The sequence below is a fragment of the Jatropha curcas genome, chromosome 7, assembly GCF_041381405.1.
Source record: "Jatropha curcas cultivar XTBG-Jc1 chromosome 7, XTBG_Jcur_1.0, whole genome shotgun sequence".
Classification (NCBI taxonomy): Eukaryota; Viridiplantae; Streptophyta; class Magnoliopsida; order Malpighiales; family Euphorbiaceae; genus Jatropha; species Jatropha curcas.
Window position 1 is genome coordinate 3807293 of NC_143157.1, and position 23337 is coordinate 3830629.

At 30.1% G+C, this 23337-nt stretch overlaps 1 protein-coding gene across 1 annotated transcript; it reads left to right on the forward strand.

Moving 5' to 3' along the window:
- Positions 1 to 874: 874 nt before the first annotated feature.
- Positions 875 to 6295, forward strand: LOC105637427 (Plastid-lipid associated protein PAP / fibrillin family protein). Its single transcript, XM_012220882.3, has 11 exons — positions 875 to 1228; positions 1376 to 1429; positions 2000 to 2074; positions 2630 to 2749; positions 3582 to 3773; positions 3939 to 4022; positions 4110 to 4202; positions 4612 to 4665; positions 4798 to 4877; positions 5522 to 5629; positions 6024 to 6295. The coding sequence occupies exons 1-11, from the start codon at positions 956 to 958 to the stop codon at positions 6109 to 6111; spliced, it is 1221 nt and encodes a 406-aa protein (XP_012076272.1). The 5' UTR covers positions 875 to 955; the 3' UTR covers positions 6112 to 6295.
- The last annotated feature ends 17042 nt before the right edge of the window (positions 6296 to 23337 follow it).

Genomic DNA, 23337 nt, shown 5'->3' on the forward strand with positions numbered 1-23337 from the left:
GTGTCAACAGTTCAAACCGACTGTTCTAAAAAACTTTGAATTTTAAGTGTAACGGTTAGAATTGGTGGTTCTATCGGTTCAAGCAGACGGTTCCAACCGGTTCCAGTAGAAATTTTTTTTTTCAAAAATTTTTGTGAAATCTCTAAATTAACCCTCATAACAACTATAAACGGATATATAACAGTTAATTTTAAGAGTATTTGTGAAAAATTGATTTTTTGGATTTATTATCAATACTCAATTATTTTCATTTATTTTCACACAAAATTATTTCTCTCTACTACTCTCTACTTTTACTACTTTTACTTTATACTACTCACTACTCTCCAATCTCTCTAATTTTCATTTATAATTATTCTACAATTTATTCTCAAACAATATCTCGAAATTCCAATCTCTAATTATTCTCTCTAATTTTTTTATTCAATTTTTTAAAGTTATATATTATTATTAAAAATAATAAATTAAGTTAAAGCTTTTTTTTTAAAAAAAAATTTCTTAAGGTTTTCTAAAATTATTTCATAAATATTTAAATTTTAAATTTTCAACAAAAAAATCTTTCCTAATTTCTGATTTTATAATTATGTGATTCACAGAAAAATCGATCAGAGAATTAGTCAGAACTATCGGTTTTAAAACCATTGAGAAGCTGAAATTAAAACTGTAACTATTTAGTTTCTCACCCTAATCGAAACTATAGCCACCCCAAATCGGAACTTACGATTTTGAAACCAAAATCAGGATTCGCGAGTCATGCCTAATTGCAATATGAGTCCTCCACTCGACCAAAAGCACAAAGTTCAGGGACCAAAATGGGTTTTGCTCCATTGTCATCTCAACACCACTAATAATTTAAAAACAAAGGAAAAAAAAAAAAAAAAAGAATGGCAAAAGCAAAAGTATCAACTGGTTTAGAAATGAAGACACCAGAACCAAACTAATCTCTATTTCAACAATGGCTGTGAAATTGAATGGCACCGTTAGTGTGAATTTAAGCCTGAAGCTAAACCCATTAGCCAAATTTGGAACAAAAACAGTTCAATTTTCAAAGCCTCAAGCAAAGTTGCTGTTCAAATCATCATCTTTATGTAGAAAAGGTGTCAACTTTTGTAAGTGTTCTGTTTTGGATGGGCAAATAATCTCATTCACTGACTCCGAAACTCAGTTGATTGATGCGCTTCTTGGGATTCAAGGCAGAGGCAAATCCGCATCTTCTCAGCAACTCCAGGTTTATATATATCTTTTTTTTAAATATATATATATATATATATCTTCTTCTTCTTCTTCTTCTTCTTCTTATTATTATTATTGCTTAATATTGCTTAATTGTCTTTTTTGTATATTAAAGATGATAAAAGAGGGTTTTTTTTTGCAGGAAGTGGAGCGTGCAGTTAAAGTGTTAGAAGGCTTAGAAGGCGTACCTGAACCTGTATGTGATAAGTTTCTTACCAATTTTCTATTTTCTTTCATTTATTTATTTTATTTATTTTTAGCATTGTGGGAGGGTGAATTAGAAGCATGGTTTAATTATTTAGTAAATTTGTGGAATTCATTTGAAATTCCATGTTTTCATGTTCAGTCTGAATGAAAATGTTCATTTACTGCATGAATTCAATTTTAAGGAATTCAACATAATTAAGCTAATTCTATTGCTTGTAAATGAATTCAATACTTGAATTCAGTTCAATTAGTTGTAGAATGAACCAAGAAAATTTTCTCAGGCTACATTGTCTGCAAGCATTTGATGTTATTGCTTTTCTTTTGTTTATGTTTTTATAATAAAAGTAATGTTTCAAAAATGAAATAAAATTAGATAATAAGATGACAAGTGGGAGGGGAACAATAGATGTTTGGAGAGGTGGATGTCTTTTTGTAAAAAAACTTTATTGAATTGAACCTTAGCAATTTCCAGTAGAATAGGCTATGTCTTAGTTTTTGTTTTGGTATATAGTATAATCTATTGTTCTTTGCAAATGCTCACGTCTCTGAATAACTACAGACAAACTCAAATCTAATTGAAGGTTGCTGGCAATTAATGTTCACAACTCGGCCCGGGACAGCATCTCCGATTCAGGTTACAGCTCTTCTCTGTCAATTTGTTGCACTTTGAAAAATCCTGGTTTCATATCTTTTGTAATAAGACTCTTGAGTTTATGAACCTCTACAACAAATATTGTGTCTAATAGTTGAACGCATTCAGATTCCCAGGATACTGGACTTTTTTTTTTGCATCTGAATATTGAGTGGGTTACACAATAACTGTGGCTTTTGTTGTAAGTAACATAACAACATATAAAACTACTGCTCTTTCACCCCTCAGATATCTTATCATTCCCTGCATTTTGTTTCACTTTTGCAATGGCTTCCCCTCCTCAATCCTCTCACCCCAACAGTGGAATTCAATTCTGTGGTTATTAATGAATATTCGAAGCCTTTACCACGGGGCTGTCTCCTTGCAGACCAAGACTCTACTGCTTTTATGTTAACAAACATAGATAAAAGAATATTTGACTCTTAAGTATTGCAGAATGACTAGTTGATGAAGGGTTAATGTCGTTTGTTACTTCTAGTCGATTATAACTCCCATCCGTGCTGAATTATTTTTTGTGTGATCTGCATATGCTTGCAGAGAACATTTGTGGGTGTTGATTTCTTTAGTGTCTTTCAAGAGGTACAACTTCGGACAAATGATCCGCGGGTATCTAATATTGTAAGATTCTCAGAAGCAATAGGTGAGCTAAAAGTAGAGGTATGGTTTCACTCTCTATTCTTTGTTTGTAACTGCTTTGGAAATTTCTGAATATATTGAATTTATATTTTATTAGAAGAGAGTGACTGCAAGAACTCTGACGCATCTGTCATACGAAAATTATAATCTGCTACTTTCAGTTATTGACAAATCATAGTGTAACCAATTAGCCATGAAAAGGCTCCAAACATTATTTCTGAATTTTTTTTCCCTTGACTCTGTAATTCACATCACCTGCTATTGCTATGGGTAGACAATTGTAATCCCTACAAGTGTCCTATAAATTGCTTGGCGCCTTTCTACTAGATGTCATGTTTAAAGCTGTGGCACATTTTTCCAGTTTCCTTTTCTTTCAACAGAAGATAACCTTCTTAATATAGCAAACGAGCTTACCATGGCTTGATATAGAGGGAACAAAACAAAGTGACTTAAAAAATAAACTTTATTCTCACTTCTAATCCACAAAATATAGATTTTATTAGCACTGTCAGAGATCATTTTTGCTCAGTTTCTTGTCCCATCTTTGCTATAAGTGCCCAGCTAATTAGAGATTTTTAATGATAAAATCGTTGTTATTGAGTAAACTCTTAAAAAGGAATTGTCGAGGAGCATCTGTACTTGCTGTATTACAGTTTCATTTCTTTCTCTTCCTTTTGTTTCATATTATTTATCTTTGGACATTATGATATACAGGGATACAATCTTCAGGTTATGAAGTTGAGTTTGTGCTTTTGCTTTTCTAAGCAATTCACATACGAAAGATGCATAGTTTATGTTGCACAAATCTAATCTTCTGTCTAAAATTTTGCATTTTTTAATCATCTTTGCATAGGCAGCAGCGGGGATTGAAAATGGCAAACGAATCAATTTCAGATTCGACAGAGCAGCATTTTCATTCAACTTTTTGCCATTCAAGGTTCCATATCCAGTGCCATTTAGGCTTCTTGGTGACGAAGCAAAAGGTTGGTTGGACACTACATATTTGTCCCCATCTGGAAGCCTTCGCATATCAAGAGGAAATAAGGTAAATATGGGCTTGATAGTACCCATTATATTAATTGATCCCTCATGTGGTCTTCTTCATTTGTGCGGTAGAGATGCAAGGTTTATTTGTATTTAACGTATTGGTTCCCAAATCTTCTGTTGTTTCAACTTACTAAAGACCTCCAATAATGTTTCTATAGCGCAGGGCACCACATTTGTGCTCCAAAAGAAAATTGAACCTAGGCAAAGATTGCTCACAGCCATTTCCACAGGAACTCGAGCTCGAGAGGCGAGATAAGATCGGAATCAACATTTTAACTAGTGCATTGGATTGTGTGCTTAGCTGCTAATTATTACTTTCCTGTCAACATTGCAGGCTATTGATGAGTTCTTATTGGTAAATCAGAATATAGCTAAAGATGAGCTAGAACTCCTCGAGGGGGAATGGCAAATGATATGGAGTTCACAGGTGACTGATGATATTAGCATCTAGGTTTGAATTACTACCCTTGGCTTGCTTAATATCTATAAATGGCATTAAACTATGAACATATTCATCTAGGTTTGATTACTCAAATCCAATGAATATGTCTATTTATGCATTCGGAATAAATCTCTTTTTCAGTAGATTCTATCTGTTAGAGAGAGTAAAAATGTTTTTGGGCCTTCACCTACAAGTTTGAGTTTTTTCATGGTATCAAAAGCCTCTAACCAAAATGGCTAGAGTAATTTGACAGAATTCTTAGAATTATTATCAGGCCATCATTTACAAGTAGCTCTTAATTTGAGTGGATCATTGACGCCGTTGACTTCTTAATTCATGAGTATTGATGTGACTTTTCCTAGTTTCTGTTTTGTACTTTCTTTTTCTGTTGTAGATGGAGACAGATAGTTGGATAGAGAATGCTGCCAATGGTCTTATGGGCAAGCAGGTATAGAATTTGCAATATCACTTTTTTTTTTAAGAAAATGATTATAATGATGGTAAAACGCATATGACTCTTGCATGACCTAATCCTTGTTCGACCGTATCACTTCCTCACTTTTCTGGTCTTACTTTTTAGATTGTCAAAAAGAATGGTCAGCTAAAGTTTTTGGTTGACATCTTTTTTGGGCTTAGATTCTCCATGACTGGAACATATCAGTAAGTTCTATTCTTCTTTATGAAAATATTTCTATGATTTACATCATGTGATTTTTAATTCTACATATATCAGTAAAGCTATCTGAAAATTTTGCGACACAGAGGAATATCAAAATTATATGCATATTAAAATTATAACTGATTTTTAGATTTGGTGATTCTATTTCTATATTGAGTACTATGCATGCAATTACCATCTGTGTTTTTAATTAGAATTAAAATTTAGTTTTCTGCAAGAACTTGTAATTTTAATGCTATTTTTGTATTGAGAAAGTAAAGGGAAATATTATTAAAGTCTCGCACCTAAATTGGCTAAATGGGTAAGTGTCGAGACTCGTTTATACAAAACCAATTGGTTTATGCTAAGTCCAACACCGATGTACGTAAAAATCATTATATTATTTTGTTATATTTCAATGAGTTTCATTTCTTAACAAATATCTTAAACCATCTTTCACAAATCATATGTAATACGGTATTTAGGTGTTAACTATTACACTTGACATTGATGTGGGATGAGATATGGCAAAAGGAAAGAAAAGCAAAAGCATATCAGCATTTGAGATGATTTTTTTTTTTTAAAAAAAAAAAAAAAAGAAAAGAAAAGAAATGACCGATACCCAATATCTATCAACTATTTGCAGGAAATCTGGTTCCAGCAAATATGATGTTACCATGGATGATGCAGCAATCATTGCTGGGCCATATGGATATCCTATAGAGATGGTAACAAAGATTGAGTTAGAGCTACTGTAAGTTTCAACTCTTCTCCATATACCTCATATATAGAATACATAAATTTGACCTTGAATTTTGACCGATTCTGCTCGTGGCCTTTGAACTTTGTGGGGTTCAATTATAACTTAAAACTTTCACATTTTAGTTATAACTATGCCTTTTGCCAAAATGAAATGTGGAAGTGTAGGGTTATATGATTGATCCCTGCAAAGTTATTTCATTTGGTAAAAAACATTGTTATTATTGAAATATGAAAGTATAAGGTTATGATTGAACCCCGAAAAGTTTACGGAGTCAAAAGGAGAATTGACAAAAATTGAGGATTAAATTTATGTATTAGGCCTCATCTATATGATAGAAGAATTAGTCAAGTTCTTTATGTCTACTAAAATGTAGTATATATTGTAGGTATATCGATGAGAAGCTCAGAATTAGCAAAGGGTATAATGGCATTGTTTTTGTGCACATACGAACTGATGGGATGAAGCAGAAATAGGCCGAAGATTGAATCTTTTGGTGATTTTTATTGTAAATCTACAACCATAAGCAAAGGGGAATTGTATTTGTGAGATATAGTTTTTTCTAATTGATAGGTTCCTTATGAAAATTATGAGATATAATTTGTCAATTAACCTTTCATGAGCTTAGAGAAAAAAATCCCTTCTGCTCTTTTTTTTTTTTTTTTTTTTTTTTTTTTGTAAATTATATTGTTTTTCTAAATCAAATAGGTTTTTATTAGTTAAAAGTATTAGAAAACACAATTGGGGAAAATTCTCAATCACTTTCATTAACTAACAAAGAAAGCTTTGTATAATGTTTATAGAGGATTCTAGCTGATAAAACAAAACTAACTTTGTAATTAACTCTATTTACATAGGCTAACAAACTAACGATAAATGCGAGCTAAGAAACTTTGTAATTAATTCTAATTACATAGGCTAATAAACTAACCTAAAACCCCAGTTAAGGAATAACAAACTGACTTGAATAAGTAACCATCAATTCATCTAACTTGTGCTTTGTTGTCATTTGACATCAATTCATTTAACTTGTGCTTTGTTGTCACTTGACTTTAAACGTACCGTTTTAATAACTTGTGCTTTGTTGTTACTTGACTTCGAATGCATCGTTTCACTATCTTCTTTGCCTTTATCAGTTAATATCGCCCAGTCAAGTTGGAGAATCTATGCCAATCATTCCCAGCTTGAGTATGAATGAGCGAAAACCATAAATGGGAAGGGATTTTGTGTTATATGTTAGCCAATTGTGTCACGTCCGACTCCAATCACCAGAGAAATTGTCCACTTTGGATCTAGCCAATTCTATCCCACACTGGATTGGCAAGACCCGTATAGTTTTGTCTCGCAAGTGAAATGGGGAACTTCCTAGGAGATCATCCATCCTAGGATTTCCATTAACCGAGCGTGCTTGATGCCAGAGTTTTCCAACTCTCCAAGCCATTCCATCAAAATGCACCTCTGATGATTCGTTTCCCTCTTTTCGATATATGATCTGATTCATCCATATGTCCCGCATTCCACTACCCATAGCTAGCCTGCCATCTTAGAACCTAGCCAGGAGCTTTACTTTACCTGTCCTCTTAGGATCGCTTTCCCTCGTCAAGATGTCAGAAATTGAGCATGTGAAGGAATCAGTAAGAGGTGTAATTAGTTTAAGCTTTTCACAAACAAGGTGGCAATCTAATTCGATGTGCTTGGTCCGTTCATGAAAGGAGAGATTATTATGATGTGCAGGGCAGATCGGTTATCACAGTAAACACTAACTGATTGAGAATGAGGGATGTGTAAATCATTAAGAATGCATTTAACCCATTGAACCTCACAAGTGGTAGTAGCAAGAGCACAATACTCTGCCTCAGAGGAAGAATGAGAGACAGTTGTTTGCCTTTTGGATTTCCAGCTAATGAGAGAGTTACCTTATAAATAGCATAACCTATGATAGACCTCCTTGTATCAATGCATCTAAGTCAATCAGAGTCACCAAAGGCTTTGATATGAATTGAAGAGGAAGAAGGAAAGAATAAACCTAAGCCAGGTTCCTATTTGATATATTTTAATACTTTATGCAAGGCTTTTTCATGTAAAGTTATGGGAGCTAATAAAAACTAACTCAACCAATTAACAACAAAGGTTAGATTAGGTCGAGTAGTCGTGAGATACAACATTTTTCCAACAAGTTTCCTGTAACCAGAGATATATGTAAGTGGTTAACCAATTGCAGCTCCAATCTTAGTGTTAGAATCCATTGGAGTATAGTAAGGTTTTGAAGCTAAGAAACCTGTTTAGTAAGTAACTCGAAAGCATATTTTTCTTTGGCTAATTTAAATTCCTTTATGGGATCTTGCAATCTCAAAGCCATGGAAGAATTTTAGAGAACCAAGGTCTTTGATCTTAAAAAGACCATCAAGTAATGATTTAGCTCTATTAATCTTAGCCATGTCGTTCCCTACTAAAATGATGTCATCAATGTATACAAGAAGAGCAGTAAAGGAATGTGTCTTGTTGAGAACAAATAAGGAATGATCTGAATGAGACTGAGTATATCCATTTTGAGTCGATGCTTGAGAAAGTTTAAAGAACCACTGCCTATTAGCTTACTTCAAACCATAGAGACTCTTTTGGAGTTTGCAAACCTGATTTGCTGAAACTTGTAAGCCAGAAGGAAGAGTCATGTAGACTTCCTCATTGAGATCACCATGCAGAAAGGCATTATTCACATCCAATTGGTGGGGGTACCAATTGTTAATGGATGCTAAGGCCAACAAAATTCTAATTGAAGTCATTTTTGCAACAGTGAAAAAGTCTAGATAACCTAAGCCCTATATTTGTGTATAACCCTTAGCCACTAACCGAGCTTTGTACCTCTCTATGCTTCCATCTGATTTGTGGTTTATTTTATAAACCCATTTGTAGCCAATTGGGCTCTTTCCTGGAGGGAGAGGAACTAAAATCCATGTTTTGGTTTGAATAAGTGCTAAAATCTCAACATTCATAGCATCCTTCCAAGCATGCTATTTTACTGCTTATTTGTAAGTCTTCGATTTAGAAATGGAAGTGATATTAAAGATGAAATGAAAATAGGAAGGAGAAAGATTTTGATAAGAAAGTACTAAAGATACAGGATGAGATATTGATGTTGAGGGAATATGAGAATTTGTAAGGTTACAGTGATAGTCTTGCAGGTATTGAGGAGCTCTTCTGGTTCGTGATGTTACACCTTACCCCATTGTAAGACTTGGCATGTTGCCCGTAATATGTTTATCAAGTACTTAGTCTATATAAGAACTCAATAAACATATTACAAGGGACTTAACTTTTCATATTCAAAATGCATGTGTGGTATTAATTTCAAACACTATTTAAAACATTTTAGTTATCATAAGACCCACTTTTATAAAAATTTCAAACTTAATAAATTTCCTTTTTATAAAAGATATAAACATTCCACTATTTAAAATATTTTAACTAAAAGTCCATCATAATTTATACATTTACATATTCAAATACATCGGTGAAACCATTACCCATAAGCCCATTAGAAAGAGGATTACGTATAGGATTACGTATAGGATTGTTCCTTTAGAGTCGTTATTATGACAACAAATTAGTTTTAAAGGTAACTAAACCATTCAAGTGATTTATAATGCATATCAGTAATTGTAAACTCATATAACTTTAGTCGCATTAGTTTGCTCTATATATATACATATTAGTGACCAGTTTCTACTTTATACATTATACAAATTCCAATAAAATTATTCATAAGGCAATGATTACATCAGTAGCTCACCCTTCGAAAGCTGTAGAAAAAAAATTCAGCACTCTGTCTGACTTACTCTCTTACTTCTCCTTTCCTTTTTCCTGCGATAGTATAGAGAATAACTATCGCTAAGCATAAGGCTTAATAGTGCACTATATACATTACATAATATAAATAATAATTTACCATTAGATATTTAAGTGTGAAAAATAATTTTCAATATTACCTCATTCAAGGTCAATGCTTATCATTTGTTTACTGAAAACAAATCAGTTAGGTAGAAATAACAAGTAGTCATATCAATTAAATCACATTTATTTGCTTACCAAAATAATCAACTTATATGGAGATGTTATGTCATAACAATACAATAATCAATCAATAGTTTTGTCTCTACAGCTTATACTGACTCAATCCAAAAGGCCATCAATGTCTATTGTGCACATCTAGACTTGCTATCTACAACCTCAATCTGTGATATGATTTCAACAGAAGAGGGAGCAATCTACAACCTCAACATGGAGGGATAATTTTATTTCCATATCAATCACAATATCAACTTCAACAAATGAAGTGATATCAGGTAATAACCATGTCATGCAACCCAAGAGGGGGGTGAATTGGATTTTCTAAAAATAAAAATTTAACTTTTAAAATAAAGCTCAGAATTCTATCTGCAGCAGAAAAGTAATGAACTTGTGATAATGAGTTATTCATTAGAACTATCTCACAATGTTCTATTCAGAAAAAAATAGAAAAACTTTGCAAAGTGCAGCTATCAATTAGAACTACTTCATAGTGTCTTATTTAATATCAAAAACTGCTTTATGATGGAAAGCTATTGTGATTAGAACTTTCTCATAAAGTTTAGAAAAACATGAAAGACTGTGTGATAGACAGTTATCAAAATCTGAACTGCTTCACAAAGCTTTAGTCAAGTTTAGAAAACTGATTAGAAACACAAGTAGCGAAACATACTGTAAATAGAAGAACAGTTTAGAACTTGATATATTCACTTAGTAGAAGTCCAGAGTTCTAATGTTCAGAAAAGATAAAGCTTATTTCCGTTTTAGAACATCAAAACCATAAACAACTTAGCATTTCTAAAATATAAACAAAAGTGTGAGTAAAATAGTATCAAGCATAACTTCAGAAAATGAAAAGATCAACACAGTGATTTATAGTGGTTCAGCACTAACTCGCCTACATCCACTCCCCAAGACTCATCTTGAGATCCTCAACTATGTTATCTCTTTTCAAGGGTAAGAGACAAACCAAAAGTACAAGGCAATAGATCGACTCCTAGATCTACCCTTTGTCCCACTAGATTTTCCAAAGGTTCTAGTTAACCTCAACCCTTTCTATTTTTGGCAGAGAGCAGAAACTTAATTCAAGACATTAGAATATCTCTTATGGAGAAGGTCGTTTGATAACCTATTTCACAATAGCTTTTCACATAAGCTATTACACAATGTTTATCAGATGAAAACCTGTTTACTAAAGATTACAGAATCTAAATCGACAGACAGAAATGCAAATATAAGCACAGGAAAAACAGTTTTTAAGATTAGAAAATTTTTTTAGAAATCAGAACTGTTTCTCAAAAGAAGTTATTATAAAATTTCTTTTCTCTTTTAAAGATAAAACGTAAAGTAATAAGATGAAAAGAAATAAGGGGGTAGAGAGTAAGTTTTGAGAGATAAAAGATATGATCAATGGATGAATACTCTTAAAATGAAAAATCTTTTCTCCACGTCTTTCAAAAACGAAAAAGCCATTTTATAGAGAGGACTGTGACTCTCGTTTTTAGAAAGTGAATATCTCTTTTTCAAATCAGAATATTGACTTTCCTTATTCAGAAGATATGGAAATTTTTGTTACCAAAACTTTTGAGTCAACATTCTATCTTTTTGATAAGCAAATAAGAGACAATCTATCTTTCCTTTAAAAACAAAGATTTTCGAAATTAAATATTTGAAAAATCTTTTTGGAAGGATTTATTTACCAAAAACGAATTAAGATATAATCTTCCTTCGTTTATGTAAGAAAATAAAATCAAGATTTTTGGATCTTCAAAAGTTTTGTTTTCGAAAATGAAGTGCATAAGATCTTTATTCGATTTATTCTTATTACCAAAATTGCTAGAGACAAAGTCTCTTTAATTTGGGTATTTTGAATGTTTTGATCCTTAAGAAAATTTCGAAAAATTAAAGTAAACTTTTCCTAAAAAAAATTTTTATGAAACAAGAAGCGAAAGAAAAATTTTTTTTATTTTTAAAGAGATAGTTTTGAAAAACATTTTTGATAAAATGAGAGTTAAATGATTTTTGTACTTATAATTGGATGTTCTCTCTATCCTACAATAAATCCTAAAAGTCTAACCACTAGGGTCTTCAAATGTCTTCACAATCCTTGAATTTGTAGGACTTGCCTTGTTCATTTATTACTTTCCATATGTAATCTGCATAAAATATTATTAGCACAAATAATATACTTTAAATTTATTTTTTTTGTCTTAATCATCAAAATCTCGAGATTAATATTTGACCCTTGAGCCAACACTCCATTACAAATCAATCATTAGCCATAATGAGCAGTATTTCATTTTGCTCAAACATTTCTATATCCATTCAAATGAGTACAATTATTATAAAACATTTAACATTAGCTCTTTATTATTTTGTATAAAACACATTTAACTATAACTTTAGCATTTGCTTTCTTTATAATCAATTCACAATTGCAATAATCACATTCGAATTCAAGTTATTTGATATAAACATTTGATAAATAAATCAACTTGTTCTCTTGTAAAAGCTCATAAAGTAGTATGCTTAACATATTGCTTTTGCCTTATAACTTTTCATAAAACATTTCTTTAAAACTATTTTACTTATCACTTTAACAACATAAGTGATAAATATAGTGCACTAACCTAAATTGGAAAGCTCTCCTATCCTTACTCCTCCACTATTGACTTATCTTCCAATCATTTCCTCTCAGATAATTTCCTTAAGGATCACTTGAAAATTTCTAAGTTTTCATGCACTTTTAGCTTGCCTTAAGAGTTTTCTCTCTCCATTTTCACGGAGCTTCGACCATTGTTAGCAAATAATGAGCAAGAGGTGCCTTATGACTCATCATAAATAGGTGGCAATCAAAGCCTTTTATGGTAATTCCTCCCATGTCCTTTAGTTGCCCTTTTATACCTTAATCCTTCCTTTGTTTCTCTTTTCATACAATTGTGCCTAAATGTTTTTAATTACTTTAGTTTATTCCCAATTAGGTCTAAACTAAGTGTATTTAATAGTCTCAGCCATGTTTAAGTAACATCATACCAAAATTATCGATTTTCCTAACTTTTGGGTAAAATTGTGTTTAACTAAAAAATCATTCTTCTTTAACTCATTTTCAATTCACTTTAATCTTTCAAATTGATTCATAAATACTTTAATTTTCATTTAATTAATATTAATATTCTCTAACTATAATGTTTCTCATCGTTCCTAATTTCTAGATTACTCGGATAACCGAAATTATTGAATAAGCTAGAATACCAAGAACTACCAAATTGATGATATAAATACACAATTAAACCTTAATCAAATGTCATAGGTGATTTAACATTAATCCATTAAATGCTAAATCAAGGTGCTAGATTAAGGAGCTTCTCATGCTAACTTCTCATTATCAAAGCTTAAACTCATTTAACATTTTTCCAATTTGATTTTCATAACGAAATTGGTTTCCATTAAACATCATATCTTATAATTAATACTTTCTTGTTAACGATAATTCAAATTATTCTATCCTTCTAAATAGCAATTATTACCATAGAAATCAGAATATTTGAGACTGTCAAATTGGGGATATTACACGTGAAGATCTAAAAATGAGAGAAGGTTTATCTGGTGTAGGTGTAGGCTAAGATGGATTAGGATGATTTGGATTTTGAATATCAGTGGAGATAATGGTAGGGTGAGAGAATCAGATATGGTATAAAAATTAGGATAAGAAAGATTTAGAGAATCAGTTAGTTGAGAAAGGTATATGTAGGAGAAGTGTTTTTGAAAAAGGGAAAATGGGCTTCATAAAAGATAACATTTCGTGAGAGAAATATTTCTCTGGATTGCAAATGCATAAGAACAAACCCTTTGGTACCAGATATAACCTAGAAAAACAGACTTTCTAGCTCTGGGAGCAAGCGTCTGTTTGTGAGAAGATCAAATGAAAGCATAAGAGAGACATCCAAATACTTCGAGATTTTGGTAATCTGGTTTGGTAAGATAAAGCTTTTCATAAGGGGAATGGTTTTAAAGAAGAGGTGTTGATAATCTGTTTATGATTAAAACAGAATGTATAACAACATAACTCCAGAAAATTGGAGGCAAATGAGACTGAAATAACAGTGCTCTTGCCACATTCATGATATGTTGGTGCTTGCGTTCAATTATCCCATTTTGTTGGGAGTGTCTACACAGGAGGTCTAATGAAGGGTACTTTTCCTTTTGTAAAAATCATTCATATGGAATTCAACCCCATTATCAGATCTGATTTGCTTAACTCTAGCACCAAAATGAGTTTCAATCATAAAAATGTTTAGTTTTTGTTTATTTTAATTGTTTGTCAAAAGGATAATTAATATTGTTATTGTCGATGAAAAATTTACGTCAGTGTTTAATAATAATAATAAGAGAAATTTATTTTGAGGTCCTTGGATTTTTACAAAATTTCATTCTTATTGTTTATACAAATTATTTAGCTGTCCCTAACATATGCTTCTGTCTGACTGTTGGTCCTTCCATCGAAAAAGTGACATTTTTTCCATTTATTTTATATAAAAAGAGTCAAATGCGCTTATGATATCATGTAAAAAGGAGCTACAAACAAAAATTTTTTTTTTTCTATTTTTCCTCTTCATATCACGGGAGCCAATTATTCTTCATCGTCCCACCCTAAAAAAAAAAAAAAAAAAAAAAAAAAAAAAAAAAAAACTGACTGCTTCTCCATTTCAAGTAGAGGCACAACGATTGTTCCAGACAAATTAATCTAAGAATTATTTTCTGCTGTTAGAGAATTATTTTATGAGTAAAATAATTTTGAGTCCCTAAATTATAGTCAAATTAACAGCTACATCCTTTTATTATTAGCTAATAACTATTGCATCCTTAAATTATTATTATGTCAGATAAGTGGTTCCTTTCATCCATTTTGGCCCAATTTCAACATTAACTTCCAAAAAAAAAAAAAAAAATGTACAGGGAGTAGAGAGAATATAATAAAATCATTATACTACCCTTACTTTACTCTGTATCATTTTGCCTTAACTATTTTCCCTCCCTACTGAGCAATTCATAAATTGCCATAGATAGCATATTTTTTAAAGTTTCTGCATGTCTTGACTCTCTTGTGCTTGGAGAAGATCAAATTCTTACTCAAGTTAAATAAGTTGTAGTTGGTCAAAGAATTGTTGGTTTTAGGTAGAAGTTCAGTGGGCTATTTAAGCATACAATTTCTAGAGATGCATACTATAATAAAATAAATAAAAAATCAGCTTGCAACCAACTAATAGAGTTTAGTTCCAAACCCGATCCAACTATAAAGAAATATTATGATTGAGCTCTCCACAATCTAAGAAAGAAAGAGAATGAACAGATTTATACATAAAAATAAACAAAAGTTCAAATCAAAAGTATAGACAAAGAAGAAGGTACCCAAATCAAGCGGACATTTTGTGAAGGATCTAAGATTAGATTGATGGACCATTTGGACTTGTCTGCACATAACTCAGACTATTCGCGCTTGCCCATCCATAACCCAAACTATTCGCATGCTTAAACAGCCGTGGCTCCTTCTCTACCTCATCATATTAAGTGGCAATGTATTTCCCATGGCTTCTTTGATCAAATCTTGTTTATGAATGCCTTTTTTCCAATATCTAAAAATTCACTTTTCGAGTGACAGTAACATTAATTTTAGTTTAGATTTTATTATGATGTTTATAATATTTTATCCCTAAAATTTTGTTCTTTTTTTGTGAGAAATTTAAACTGACAAGAGCTGCAGGAGCTTAAGATGAAAGAAGAGAGGCAGAGAATAAAGATAAGAAGCAAAGCAAAGTGCTTTGGTTTGTGGGTATCCAAGAGAGAGGGGTAGCTTAGGGATTTTCATTTTTTTAACAGTGATTTTAACTTAAATTGGATGGAAGGACTCGTATGTTTAACAGGTCAATAATTCAGGAATGCCATAGTTATTAGCTAATAATAGAAGGATGTAAGTGTTAATATGACTATAATTTAGGAGACGAGAAAGTATTTTACTCTTATTTTATATTTTTATTTTTGTAGAATAACTGAATTTTTCTTGGATTTTGTGGTTACATAAGGAAATTATTTACGGGATCTGTTCTTGCATTTCCTTTTCGTGTCTTTGAAGTTATGCATTTTAGTTAAAAAAATTGGTTTTTCCTTTTGTTTCTTTATTTTTCTATATGAATCAGAAGGAGAATAAGAACAAAATAATTTATAGATCTGCTCATATGAAATACAAAGTTATTTGTGGAGAAAAAATAATTTTAATACAACACTAATATGAAGTAAAAACATATTAAAAAGGGCACTAGAAAAAAGAAAAACCTTGAAGTGTCTATATGTTTGATGGCTCTCGTTTTCTATATGGTGTGGTGGTGTAGCCGGAAGGTCAGGTCTCAGCAGCCGTTCTGAGGTTGAGATGGCAAAGGAGAGATATGATTACTTAACAATGTTAATTATGTTTGTGGGTCCCTTGTGATAAGGGTATCTTAGTCTTTTTATGTTACGTTATTTAAGAAAGGATCAAAGAGTCAGACGGAAGCATATGTCAGGGACTACTAAATAATTTATATAAACAGTAAAGACAAATTAATGAATTTTGTAAAAATCCAGGGACCTCGAAATAAATTTCTCTAATAATAATAATAATAACTCAATTATATGTTTTATTTTTTAATTTTATATTATTTTTAATATGTAATTAATTTTATCATTACATAAACATATATTTACAAGATAATATTTATTTTAATAGACCTTACAGAATAATAAAAATTGATATTATTACCATAAATAAATCAATAAAATATTTTGAAAAAATTAAAATTCTAAATTTATTTAATAACATTTTTATTTTTAATATGAAAGTTATAAATAGTTAGTTTAATTTTTTGATGAATTGAAATATTATTTTTTATTATTAACAAATGAATGTGTTTTTCATTTTTTTAAAGAATCTGTTTTTTTAAAAAACTGAAAATATAAAATTGTTCTGTGTAAATAAACACACATAGAAATCTCATATTTAAAATTTTATTGTTAAATATAATAAAAGAAATATAAAAAATGATAAATTGCTAATAACATATTTTGCGTGGTGGATGGCCAATGATTGGTAGCTGTGACTAATGAAGACTAATGATAGGCAACTACCAATTAAATGCATAACTATAAAATATTATGAAAATATAAATTTCAATTTTATGAATTCACTTCTATAAAATTGAGCATAACTACATCAAATTCTACAAAAATAGGTAGAATTTCCAAATGAATTCCACTAAATTAAGCAATCCAACTTTTTATGATAAAACTACCATTTTCTTTGTATAAAGTGAATTTTTTAATTTTTTAATTATTTATTTTATTAAACTTGACCAAAATATTTAAAAAATATATATTTTTTTAGAAAATATTTTCTTAATATTGTATTTTTTATTTTAATATTTTTGTTTTAATATTTTTTTAACTTTTTTTTACTATTAAATAGAGAGAAAGATTCAAGTTAAATATACATTTATCACTAAATTAAATGCAATAATTTTACTAATATTGCTTTTGTTTTATATATTTATTTTAATATATATATATATATATAGCATAACATAAATATAATTGATATTTATTCTTTATTTTTGCGAAATTACTATTTCAAGTATATTTTAAGAAATAAAAGTAAATAAATTTTTAATTATAAATTTACTCTATATGTAATTTTGTGGAATTCAATTGAATTATAAATTTAAATTCACCATACCAAATATGAAATTTATTGATAAATGAATTCCATATTTTGAATTCATTTTTATTAAATGGAGTGTAATACTTAATTTGTCTATTCGACTTATTTGTGATGTACAATTTATGCAAAATCAACTTTTTAATCCTTTACTACCCTCACTTTGCACCAAATTCAAAAACGCCAAATTTTGCCAACAAAAATTAAATAATAATTCATAACCCTTTTTATTAACTAATAACGCAAAGAAGATAGTGAAACGGTGCGTTCGAAGTCAAGAAACAACAAAGCACAAGTTATTGAAATAGTGCGTTCGAAGTCAACTGACAACAAAGCACAAGTTAAATGAAATGGTGTGGATTGACAGTTATCTATTCAAGTTAGTTTGTTATTCCTTAGCTGACGTTTTTTGTTAGTTTGTTAGACTATGTAGTTAGAGTAAGTTATAGAGTTAGTTTTACTGTTTTAGCGAGAATCTTCTATAAACACTGTATATAAAGCTTTCTTCATTGATTAATGAAAGTAATTGAGAATTTTCCCTTGTTTTCTAATGTGGTATCAGAGCATTATTCTCTCTAAAAGTTTCTTCTTCTTCTCTTCATTTCACTTCTTAGATTGCATTACTTGTGAATCGATCAAGATTCTTTTTAGTTCTTTGAGTATATATTGTTATAGCTATAATAGCCATTGATCATCTACATAACCCCTCAAAATCCCTATTTTCTTCATCCAAACGGAATTCCTGCACTGATTCTTGTATCTCCCATTTTAACTGGTTCTAATTACCATTCTTGGGCTAGAGTCATGAGTATGGCTTTGATTTCAAAGAATAAGATGGCCTCATCGATGGATCGTTACCTTCTACTTTGCAAAATGATCTTATGCATTCTACTTGGGAACTATGCACACAATGGTCTTGCCTTGGATTATAAGATCTCTGTCACCTTCCACAGCACAAAGTACCTATGGATCGATAAAGCATCAGACGTATGGAAAGATTTGAAGGACAGATTCTCTTAGGCTGATATATTGCGTATCTCTAATTTGCAAGAAGAGATTTCTGGTTTCAAGCAAGGCGAACTCTTTGTAACTGAGTACTTATTATGGTTTCAAGCAAGGCCTTACTAAACAAATCCTTTAGACCAAGCAACAATTATGTTGGCTATGGAAATAAGAATTCTTTTGGAAATTAGATGCAAAATTTTAGAAACTCTGGTTCTTATACTAATAGACCTCAGTTGAATACTTCAATGAAGTTTTGTACTTATTGTGGATGAAACTTGTTATACGAAACATGGCTACCCTCCTGGTTATTCCTTTAAAACAAACACATGTCAATCTACTACAAATTTGTGTGAAAGTGATCAGTTTACTACTTCAATAAATTTGCACTCTCAACCTTAAGTTTCTCTACTGTCCTTCACACCAAAACAACATCAAAGGTTGCTGTCACTAATTCAAGAGCAGCCAACAGTTATGACACAAGTTCTTGATGCTGCTGCACCTGCAGTAAACGATATTATTTCTACTTCATCAAAGAACATGACCTCCATTGAAAATTCATCTGAAATAGACAAGACTACAGGTAACCACATGGTTCTCCTTAGTAATAGAAATCTTGTTACCTGGATTTTGGACACGAGAGCAACTGGTCACATTTGTTTTTCCCTTACTCTTTTCACTACACATAGAAGAATTAAGCCAATCTCTATTAAGTTGCCAGATGGAAGCTATGTCACTGCTAATTACTCAGGCATTGTATTTTTCAAAGAAGATTTCTATCTTTATGATGTTCTGTACATTCCAACATTCAAGTTTAACTTGATCTCAGTCACTAAGCTCATTTCTCAACTAGTTTGTAGCTTACATTTTCAAGGAACTACTTGTCTTATTCAGGAATGCCTTACTTGGAAGAGGATATTAGTACAACTAAGGTTCAGGCTGGCCTTTATGTTCTAACATCACCAAAATTTTCAAATCGAAATTTCTCAGCTTCTCTTTTTAATGCTTCTGCAGAACCAAAACCTTCTTTCTCAATGAACGCCATTTAGCATTATCGATTGGGTCATCTGTCTTTTTCAAGGCTACTTGATATTGCTAAAATTTTTCGTTTTGTTAATTGTAATAATAAGTTATACCTTGTGATACTTGTCACATTGCTAGGGAACGAAAGTTGCCCTTTTCTCTTAGCACTTCTGTGACTACTTCTGCTTTTGAACTGGTGCATGTAGACGTATGGGGGCATTTATCTGTCACTCCTATTCATGGATACAGATACTTTTTGATAGTAGTTGATGATCATACTCGATTTCTATGGATTTTTCTAATGAAATCTAAAGCTGAGGTAAGAGCAATGCTCCTGATTTAATTTTTTCTATGCCCAATGATATTTTGCATTGTTCTGAAAATCGGACTGGCCAGTTCAACCGATTTACAGGATTGCTGGACTATAGTCCAGTCCGAGTTGCATAAGAAAATCATAAGTCAAAAAAATCGACCTGAACCAGTAAAAACCAGATGAAAATTGGCTAAAACCGATAAACCGGATCGATTAAAAATGGATCCATTTAAAATCTGGATTTTTCTATAAAATGTGGGCCTTTTCAAAATTTGGGCATCTTAAAAACTGGATCCATTGATTTTTTTAGTTTTTGGACCTATTTGTTTACGAACCCAAAGTCCTAATATATTAATTAAAATAATTAAATTGTCTAACTTTAAAGCCACATGTGAAAAATAATAATATATTTTATTGTAATTAATTAATTTTTTTAGAATTAAATTTAGTCATATTTTATTATTTTTGTTTAAAATTATTTATTAATTATTTATTCTTTTTGTAAAAGCCAAATTTGAAATTGTTTTCTATTTGATATCAAAGTTTTTTTAATCTATATTTTTAATTTTATTTAGTAAATATATTTAAAAATATTATATATAAAAATTCGATTGAACCGTATTGAACTCGATTGAACACTCCAGTTCAGTGATCCCCTACCTTCACTGGTTTACTGACCGGTTCTCATAATATTGATATTTAGAATATAGTTTATACGCTATTTTTTATACTAATTTTTTTTTTTTTTTATAGTTCTTGTACACTTTATTTAAGTTGGATTTTATTTGTGATCTTCAAAATATAACCTAAAATTTAATTTTATATCAAATTATATTTATAACCTAAAAACTATAAAGTATATTGTTCTATTAAAAAAAGGGGTCTATGTTTTTTAACGTATAACCTGTTACTTAATTCTATACCATGATAATTTTATCTATTAATTTATAGTTTCAAAGAAGACATATAAAATTTTAAATTTTGTAGCTTTTTTAAAATTTTATTGTTCAATTTATAAAGGTCGTAACTGATTCCCTTTGAAATATAGTCTAAACTCTTAAATTTATAAAATTTTTAATATTGTATTAGAATTATTTGTGAATTTTATAAAAAATAATTATCCAAAATTTCTGGTATCATGATATAAAAATTTAAGATCATTTTTAATAATGTATTTTTATGTATAATAATGTAAATATTTCACATAGATTTATGATATAAAATTTTCATTATTATTTTTTTGAAAAAAAATATTTTTAATCCTATATTTTTTAAATAATTTATTTTTATGTAAAATATATTACATAAATTTGTGGTAGATTAGGTTACGTGATCCATGTACGTGGAGCGCATAAACTAGCTCAAAAACCTTGTTATATTAGTGTTTAATTGATGATTTATAAAAAGCCTAACGTATTGATTTACTTGTATATATATATATATATATATATATACAAGTCAATCTCCCTTACTTTGCACAACTTATAATATTTTTTTCCAAGAAGAGAAAATAATAGTAAGGACATCAACAACAATATTCAATAGCCAAAAAACTCATTAAAAACAAAATACTAACAACCAATTTTTTAAAGTCATAAAAGCAATGAAATTAATAAATCATAATAAGGGAGAACACTAAAAGCCATTGTGTTTTACTATATGAATAGTAGTAAAAGTTATAGAACTTATAAATTAGAGAGAGGTTTTTTTTTTTTTTTTTGATATATAGGAAGCTAAATGGGCCGAACATTGTGGGCTTACATAGCGGGAGGCAATCCTCCCCTTTGAATAATATTTACCAAATTGACGATAACCTTTGTGGTGAAAATGATTCGAACTCGAGACCTCTCACTTCTTACATCTTCTACAGAGGCAGGAAGACCAATCAGACCACACCTGAATACAGAAAAAGATAATTTTTAAAAAGTTACTGTGTTTAAAATTCATAAAAACCATAAAAGAATATCAACAGTCATTTTAAAAGCCATAAAGACCATAATTAGAGAGTGATGTTTAAAGAATTTTTAATATTCATAAATTAGAGAGAGGTAAGGAAGACATTTTCTCTATAAAATCTTGAATTTTTCCTAACCAATTTAATATAAAATACTCAAATTACAGAAAGTTTCACTCTTTAAATAGAGTGTCACGTTAGCATCCAACAATCCTCCACAATTCTCCATAATATATATTTCCTTTTTTCCATTTTGTTTGCTAGTTATTCTTTTTTTTATGTCTCAAAATGTTTGCAAGGTTTCTAAATTTATATATGTAAATAATTCTTTTTCCCATGATAACATTTATTATCCTTCATTAAATGAAGATTTTTTTATTAATATCTTAATGAGTTAAGGGTAAAATAATTTTTTTGACTAAATTATTAATATGCGTGTTTTGTCAAACCATGTAAATAAAATAAGACGGATGAAATATATATATATATATATATATATATATATATATATAAGGAAAATAATTATTTCATCCATGAGGTTTTACAAAATTAATCAACTCACCCTCATTTTTCTGTATATTCAATATGTAGTCCTCGAGGTTTAGTTCTATCTCATTAAATGTTCCTTCCGTACAAAATCATCTATATTTTCCGTTAAATGAGACCAAAAAGTCAAGGGGAGGATAGAGATGTTTTAAAATGACATAAGTACCCTTCATAAAACCTGGAATGACCAATGTCGAGAAAACCATTTCACATGAACTATCATCACCGACAACTATAAAACGCCACAAAGCTACCACCGCCAGTGGTGGAACTGGTAGTACCATGAGGTATCGTGGTGGACGATGGAGACATGGGTCGTTATGCAGCGAAGATAAGGGACCCACAGTCGAAAAAAAGATAGTTTCCCGTCTAAATACTTGTGTCTTTAGCAACAAATTAATTCTTCATTCCTGCTCCCTTTTTTTTTATCTTTGTTTCTCAACTGGGGAGGTGGAGTTGATCGCTCTCTCTCTGATTCAAGGTACTATGGTCAGCGGAATTACAATTTCAATTCTAAAAATTAAAGATATAAATATTATATTTTTTTATTATTTATCAAAACAAAATGACAAGATAGAATTCATTACAATTTCAATAATAATTCTACCAATTGAAGGGATAAATATTATAACCTTATATATACATACACATACATATAATGTTGATTAATAATAAATGATTTTGATTTTTAGATCTTTTTAATTTTTTACTTCAATCAATTATATAAATACCAATTACCCTGAATCTCCCATAATTATGATACTTTATTTTAATTTCAATAATAAGTCTACAAAAGGAAGAAATAAAAATTTTATATTATATAAATTAACAAGGGCAAAAATTTTAATCTCCCATAATACTAATTTTTTCAGTCATGTCATTTATTTATATATTTAAATTGTAACTTACATGATCCATGTTAGCAATATATTAAGAGAATAAACACTAAGAAAGAAATGTTATAATTTTGAATATATTCACATTATTGAAAATAATATTTTCCTCCGCCTTAATTTATATAGATTTTTTAATTTATTTTTATAGTTTTTAAGTAT